Here is a 7,961-nt window from a genome sequence, read left to right on the forward strand (position 1 = left end):
CTGTTGGACGTCTTAACGTTATGTCTGTCTTCTGTTGGACGTCTTAACGTTACGTCTTCTTCTGTTGGACGTCTTAACGTTATGTCTGTCTTCTGTTGGACGTCTTAACGTTACGTCCGTCTTCTGTTGGTCGTCTTAACGTTACGTCGTCTCCTGTTGGACGTCTTAACGTTACGTCTGTCTTCTGTTGGACGTCTTAACGTTACGTCTTCTGTTGGACGTCTTAATGTTACGTCTTCTTCTGTTGGACGTCTTAACGTTACGTCGTCTCCTGTTGGACGTCTTAACGTTACGTCCGTCTTCTGTTGGACGTCTTAACGTTACGTCGTCTCCTGTTGGACGTCTTAACGTTAAGCCTGTCTTCTGTTGGACGTCTTAACGTTACGTCTGTCTTCTGTTGGACGTCTTAACGTTACGTCTTCTGTTGGACGTCTTAACGTTACGTCTTCTTCTGTTGGACGTCTTAACGTTACGTCCGTCTTCTGTTGGACGTCTTAACATTACGTCCGTCTTCTGTTGGATGTCTTAATGTTACGTCTTCTTCTGTTGGACGTCTTAATGTTACGTCGTCTCCTGTTGGACGTCTTAACATTACGTCCGTCTTCTGTTGGATGTCTTAATGTTACGTCTTCTTCTGTTGGACGTCTTAATGTTACGTCGTCTCCTGTTGGACATCTTTGATATGTCTTCTTGTAAATTCTCGATGTGGCGTCCATCAGCAGATGTAGACCAACATGACAGTTTAACATCTATGATTTCTGGTCACACTTTAGTCACAACAAACGACTGTTTTTCGGATAATGAGCTAAATTTTGTGTGGTAGTAGCTGAGGGTCATCTCTGATACGCACTCTGAGAGCTAACTGCAGAATTGATCTCAAACTGGATATTTAGGTTTACAGTCGTGTAACAAATGGTCAGCAGTAATATAACAATGTATTTATAATCAGTATTTTTACCATGATTTTTCACGTTTCATGAGAATCAAACTTTATTTTTGAAACAAGTGGCTGAGGCCCGTTTTATTTATTTAATTATTAATACGATTAAGTTTTGTTAAATCACTGTGAGTAATGACCTGCGAGGCGTCTTGTCTGAAACGTGTTTATATGAATTTATTTTAGCCTGCTTTAGTTGTTTTATGGCGCTTCCTGTCTTTATTGGATCCAGGCTCGTCTGGAGTATCTGCGGGATCAGTTTCAGATCAGGGAGAACGACTTCCTGACGTTTGACGCCATGCGTCACGCCGCTCAGTGCGTGGGCCGAGCCATCCGAGGGAAAACCGACTACGGCCTGATGATTTTTGCCGACAAGGTGGGTGAACTTTCCTCTGCTCGGCGTGAACGCCCCCTTTCAGTTAGTCGTGACGTTAGCGGCTGTGGTTTGTGCTCCGCAGCGATACGTCCGAGCGGACAAACGGGGGAAGCTTCCTCGCTGGATTCAGGAGCACATCAGCGACGGCAGTCTGAACCTCACCGTGGACGAGGCGGTCCAGCTGTCCAAGCACTTCCTGCGTCAGATGGCTCAGCCGTTCAGACAGGTACCACAGGAGCGTCAAAATACTGTTTCAGGAAGTGGGAGTTTAATTCTGATACAGTAGTCCCTCGTTTATCGTACCCTGAAGACCCGCGATAAGTGAAAAACTGCAAAGTAGGACTAGTAGTACAAGTAGTAAGTAGTTTATTTTAGTATATATTTATTTATTAAGGCTTTTTAAACCCGTCCCACACTCTTGCAATATTCTAAATGTTTCTAAACTCTAAATGCTCTAAAAGAGCATGTCATGATTTCCCTCTGTGACTCCTCCGAGCCCTCTTGGCCACGCCCACTTCGTTCAGCTGCACAAAGGAGCAGCAGGTGCGAAATAATTTTAAACATCTTTAAATAAAAACTCCATGCCGATCGTGCGACTCATCCATCAATCAGCCAATTGTGTGTCATGTCCAATCTTATTTTGAAAAACCACGAAAGAACGAATCCGCGATAAACGAACCGTGGAGTTATGAAAATTCACCTGGTTGTCTGTCCTCGTCTCGGCAGGAGGACCAGCTGGGTCTGTCTCTGCTGACCCTGCAGCAGCTGGAGTCGGAGGAGATGCTGCAGAAGATCACGCAGATCGCTCATCAGACCTGAAGGCGGCGCTCAGCTCCATAAAACATCTGAATCTACCGGAGTCCCTGCGTCATCAACAAAAACCCGGCTTCAGACGATGTTTTACTCCGTGCGTCAAAAAACTGAAACTCGTTTCGGTAAAGCTGCAGTTTCAAGCTGCTCGACGCGTCCTGCACGGATCCATTCTTTAAAGCCGGTTTCAACCGTTTGTAAAGCAGTTTCTGCGTTCCTCTTTACAAACCGTCTAAATTATTTAAAACCAGATCTAGATGTCGTCTGTCATACAGACCCCACAGTTTGTTGTACAGACTCACTTTAAACACGTTCCTCTAAATGTTGGAATAAAAGTGTTTGTACTTTGTTTTTTTTACGTTAAAACCTCTTTTGGAATAAAAAACAAACCAAAAAAAAAAAAAAATCTTGTTTAATTCGTCTCCAGTTTCTTTTATTGTAACAAACAACGCGACTTCTCCCCTTCAAACAAAAACCCGACTCGGTGACAGCGGGCTGGTATTTTCCAACAGAACTACAAATCCTCAAACACTCGGGGAAGAAGCAGCTATCCAAACATCAAATGTTCCATTTGTAACAAAATTTAATTTTAATGCAGTTTTACAAATGTTAATTTATCAATCCTGTGATGGACTTGTGACCTGTCCAGGTGTCCCCCGCCTCTCGCACAGTGATCGTCACCCGACGTGGGCGACCCAAAAAGGAAGCAGCGTTTAAAGACGATGGACGTACAAAGAAAATCAAAATGATGAACTTTAGCAGCTTCAACACATCCTGGATTTCAACTCGATTTATTTTACGTTTCTGTTCTCCGCTAAACTTTGTACATAAATTATAATCAAAGAGTAAACGCGTTTCCTAATTTGACTCGTTACAAAGAACGAAGTCAAAAACAAATAAGTCATTAAGAATTATGTCCCATGATGCCGTTTAGAGTTTACTCCAGTGGTTTTACAGATGTATTGATGTGAATCCTGAAACGAGGGTCTGCACTCGATGTAAACAAAGCACTCCGCTAAGACCAGGTGGCTCACCTCCGGTAAGCGGGTCGTTGTGTAGGGAAGTTCACCGTTTAACTGATCTGCACGTTGTTGTCGACCCGTTTTCAGTCACTTCGGCTGTTTTTGTAGTTAAACACACCTGGTAGTTACCATTAGCAGCCGAAACAAATTATTTTTTTAACCAACAGACGTTAGATTTGGTTTCTTACTTTCAATTTTCTTCACGCGTCCTTGTGACTTTACAAAAAGCTGCTTTAAGCTTTTCAACAAAGCGTCTGATATTTACACAGAGCAAATCAAAGTAAACTTAAAGAAAAACAAATACTGATACGTCTACAACGCAGCGCGAGGACTCACTACCGGAAAACGCTCGTTTGAGAATACATTTACCAGAAATGTGCAAACTTAAAGTGGAATGTTAGAAGTGGACGACGGTTCACTAAAGTTAAACTAGTTTCTGTATAAAAACTAAATCCACGATTTAAAATTTCACTTTTATTACTTTTAAAATCACCTCAAAGGTGTAAACATGACGGCTAAACTCTTCTTGTGCAGCTCAACAAGAACTCTGGGTCATTATTCAAACTTTACATCCCTGTTTTTTATAAAATCACTTTTTTAAGAAGATTGTTAAATTAGAGAAAATCTACTTTATAAATAAATGTTCAAGTATTAAAACATGTCGATCTGCAGATCACCAGCTCTGCCGTTAACGCAATTAACGTTAATTAGCTCTCGGCGCAATAAATTTTTTTTTTGCTTTTGGTCACCTTTAAAAACAAACGTGCAATTATTAAACTAATTACCTTAAAACAGACACACTGATTCATAAAAGCTGATATAATTAAATTTGGGGATCTGATTTCTGACCGCCGGTTTTCGGCCACCTCAGTTTCTCTTCCGTGCCGTGTCGATATCGGCTCGCAGCAGCAGGTTTTCTCAGGGAGTGAACATCCTTCCGGTTTCTGCTTAAAGTCTTAAATGCAGATGGTGCGAGTGTTTTCGTGTTATCTGGTCCCGCCGAGCGAGCCTCGCCTCGTCAGACTCTGCGTGCTGCAGCTCAGGCCTCGACTGTCCGTCAGATGACTCGACTGTGGAGGAAAAAGACCCACAAAGACCGTTAGAACCCGACACGAACGGGCACTCACTTCAAGGGATTCATCATCGTGCGAGGCATTTTATTTGGACAGGACAGAATCGCGTAGCTCAAAACGGTCATGAACGCTCGCCTTAAGGAAGACGTTTTGTAAAAGCAAGGATCTGTATGTGCAGCTAGTGATGGGGACAGTGTCGAAGTTATTACATACATTACATTTCAAACAATAACCAACAAACAGATGAAACATCACTTAGACACGTCTTTGCTTGCGCTCGTATGAATTAATGTTTAAAGGGCCTCAACTCTGTTAAAGTCAGAGCAGAACATGCGTCTCTTCTTATCGTGGGAATACTTCACACGACGTTTCATTCTGTAGAGAGTTTCTCTGCGCGACACGTCGCGTCAAACTCGAAAGCTCAGCCTCAACAGGCGATCGTTAAGTAAAAAATAAAAGACTGGATCGCTGATTGACAGCAGAAATCGGGGTTCGTTGAACAGAAAGTGGTCACTCCAACGGTTTCTAGAAACGAAGCCCAACTCTCAGAAGTACACCATCTTTGGGTGTCGCCCCACGTCTCATTTCTCCTGCTCGATACAAACCATAAGCAAATGTTCTTCTCCGCTTGGAAGACGCAAACCAGCCTGTAAAGTAAACACACACCTTACTTTCCAGTAGGCTACCCAGTAAAGGGTCTTATTGCCAGTTCAGTTGAAACTTCTCTTCAATATTTGTGACCTTAAGAACCTTGTGTACATCTCATGTCCTCGTCAACAGAAACGCATTCTTCTGCTCTTCAAACTAAACTCTCCTTCAGTACGCAGAGACACGCATCTATAGTTTACAACAGCTGCCGTTAGTCTAAATATGCTGAAACTTTATCTTTTGAATAAAACTAAATTATTTTGAGCAAAAAAAAAAACTGTTAAATCTTTGCTACTGCGTGCTAGAAAATCTTTTCATCTTTCCAGTTGGAAATCCTGATATCCTCTTTTCACGTGATGCCAAGAACTCCTCATTAGAATATGATTTAAAAAAAAAATTAAAAAAAAGATTTGGACCAATTTTCCGGGCGTTATCCTGGTTATCAAGACAAATCAAGCCACGTCTCTGGAAAGGCTCATGATATCGGGATGATCCAGGAGGCAGGAATCTGAAATGCGCTTCGTTTGTTTAGATCAAATCCGACCTCATCCTCATTTTAATGTGAAGGGTCAAATATGTTAAATGTAGCAAAGAGCCATAACTCCAGGAAGGACGGGTTCAAAAGCAGAATGCCAACAAGCTTCTCAACATACTGGAATAATACTTCCCATTAGGTTTCATAGTTTTTAACTGGGTGTCTGAGTTGAGCTGATAAGATAACTGCTAACGGACAAACGGCTTGTGCCATAACATTATGACCCTTCAGGCGTATGAAAACTACCGAGAGACTTGAAGATTTCGTCCTCTGCTCACCTGAGTTCCATCCCGATTCTCTCTGGTTCCAACGTTAAGAACATTCAGAGAGTTTGCCCTCTTCATCCTGAAAAGTAAAACGCATTTAAATAAACACATTTAAGTGGCAGAAATCCAACCAACGGTCAGCTACTTTAAAACCTCCATTAAACTAGTGCAAAATGACTTCATACATAATAAGAACTGATCCTGGACCTGTTTGAACTCATTGTGTTTTAGCAGCATCCATCGGCTCTCAGCTGCAGCTACCCTCACTGCAGGACTTTAACATCCATATTATTACCCAGCATTCCTCGGGGTCGTTTCCTCCATCCCGACTCCTTTCAGCTTACGGACCAGTTTCTCGCTGCTTCTCCGGATCGACTCTCTGAGCTTGGTGAAGGAGCTGCTGCGCTTCAGCCCGTCCTGCGCAGAGCCGCCGTCCTCCACGCTGGACCAGCGGGGACGGCCATCACCTGGAGGACAGAGGGACAGAGGACTGACTGACGTCTGTGGGACAGAATGAGAACATGGACGTCTTTCTTTACCTTCCACTGATCCAAACTCTTTGTCGTGAGCTCGGGTCAGAATCTCTTTGTAAAGAGCTTCAGCTTGTCTGTATTTGCCCTGTTTCAGATAACACGAGGCCTGACGGGGACAAAAACAAAACCTGCAAATAAAAGACCTGGACGAGCAACGGAAGCCAGGAGCAGGACATGTTCGCTCACCAGGTTGTTCTTGGTCTTGGCTACGTTGGCGTCGTCTGGTCCCAGTCTGCTCTGGTAGATGTGTAGAGCCCGTTCGTAGTACTGCTCCACCTCCTGGTACTTCCCTTGGTTCTGACACAGCAGAGCCAGGTTGTTCAGCTGCTTGGCCACGTCGGGGTGGTCCGTACCCAGAACCTGAGCGAAAAAACAGCACTTTTATTTCAGGAGGGGCGCAGAAAGGTCCCGAGTCAGAATCAGTTTTGTTGCGTTTCCTTGACTGATGAAGTCTTCTGGATCGAAGGCGAAACGTTTCAGCACAAAAAAAGAAACTGTTCAGATGACCTGACTGAAAAATGTTGGGTCCTGAGTTAGTTTTCAGTGAGGGATTATTGAGATTAACTGGTTAAAACAAAACAAGAAAAGAGATAACAGCTCATCTTTTAACTTTAACTGAAAGTTTAACATTTACATGAAAATAAACCGTAAGAACTGAGCAAAACAGAAGTATAACTTTTAAACAACCCCCACATGTAATCCTTTATGGTTCAGGATTAAATTTAAATTAGGATTTGTGGCACAAGTCAGGTAATTTAAGAAGATTTTTAAATAATTTAACGCGTCACCTTTTCTCTGATCTCCAGAGCTCGTTTACAAAGAGGCTCAGCCTCCTTGTATTTTCCTCTTTTACCGTAAAGCACGGCCAAGTTGTTGAGCGTCGCTGCCACCTGCGCACACACACACACACACACACACACACACACACACACACACACAGAAACAACAAGCAACACATCAAATATCAGTTATGATGCTTGCTTGACTCGGGGCGAGACGAAACAGAATAAAATAAAATCCAACGGGAGAAAACAGAATCAATGAATGAAAGTCCCTGGAGGTTAATTCTGCTTTAACTGGCTTCACTAAAGACTTTAAGCTGATTTATTTTTGGAGCTGGACTCACAGCCGGATGGTCCAGTCCCAGAGTTTTCTCCCTGATGGCCAACGCGTCGTTCAGCAGGTTTGCTGCCTCTTTGTATTTGTTCTGATCCCTGTTTTCAAAACATAAAACGTTCGTCAGTCGACAAGAGCAGAAGATTAAACACAAATAAAAACAAAAAAAAAACAATCACACTTGTTTCTGTAGAGATGAAAACAGGATCAACTTTGTTTTTAACTTTTTAAATAACTTTTTAATGCTGAAAGGATGAAAGAACTGAAACTGGTTTATTAAAAGGTGAAATAAACAAACAACAAGCTAAACGAGGCAAAATATGAGCTAAACAAGGCACAACACGAGCTAAATGAGGCAAACAACGAGCTAAACGTGGCAAAACATGAGCTAAACGTGGCAAAACATGAGCTAAACGTGGCAAAACATGAGCTAAAAGAAGCAAAACATGAGCTAAACGTGGCAAAACATGTGCTAAAAGAAGAAAAACATGAGCTAAAAGAAAAAAAACATGAGCTAAAAGAAAAAAAACATGAGCTAAAAGAAGAAAAACATGAGCTAAAAGAAGAAAAACATGAGCTAAAAGAAGAAAAACGAGCTAAAAGAAGAAAAACATGAGCTAAAAGAAGAAAAACATGAGCTAAAAG

General features: G+C 42.3%; 2 protein-coding genes across 2 annotated transcripts in view; one reads left to right on the forward strand and one right to left on the reverse strand.

The window, feature by feature from the left end:
* The window catches only part of ercc2 (excision repair cross-complementation group 2), a 10,985-nt gene extending 8,619 nt beyond the window's left edge, over positions 1-2,366 (forward strand). Inside the window, exons 21-23 of the mRNA XM_037678358.1 lie at positions 1,170-1,313; positions 1,396-1,539; positions 2,040-2,366. Coding sequence (XP_037534286.1) covers positions 1,170-1,313; positions 1,396-1,539; positions 2,040-2,132 — 381 coding nt within the window. The 3' untranslated portion in view covers positions 2,133-2,366. The remainder of the gene's footprint in view (positions 1-1,169; positions 1,314-1,395; positions 1,540-2,039) is intronic.
* A 1,290-nt stretch (positions 2,367-3,656) lies between these two features.
* The window catches only part of klc3 (kinesin light chain 3), a 13,617-nt gene continuing 9,312 nt past the window's right edge, over positions 3,657-7,961 (reverse strand). The window contains exons 8-14 of the mRNA XM_037678359.1: positions 7,327-7,414; positions 6,989-7,090; positions 6,387-6,560; positions 6,207-6,306; positions 5,963-6,134; positions 5,680-5,746; positions 3,657-4,215 (exon numbers count right to left, since the gene is read on the reverse strand). Coding sequence (XP_037534287.1) covers positions 4,132-4,215; positions 5,680-5,746; positions 5,963-6,134; positions 6,207-6,306; positions 6,387-6,560; positions 6,989-7,090; positions 7,327-7,414 — 787 coding nt within the window. The 3' untranslated portion in view covers positions 3,657-4,131. The remainder of the gene's footprint in view (positions 4,216-5,679; positions 5,747-5,962; positions 6,135-6,206; positions 6,307-6,386; positions 6,561-6,988; positions 7,091-7,326; positions 7,415-7,961) is intronic.

This window comes from Nematolebias whitei, chromosome 6 (genome assembly GCF_014905685.2).
Source record: "Nematolebias whitei isolate Nwh7 chromosome 6, NemWhi1, whole genome shotgun sequence".
NCBI lineage: Eukaryota > Metazoa > Chordata > Actinopteri > Cyprinodontiformes > Rivulidae > Nematolebias > Nematolebias whitei.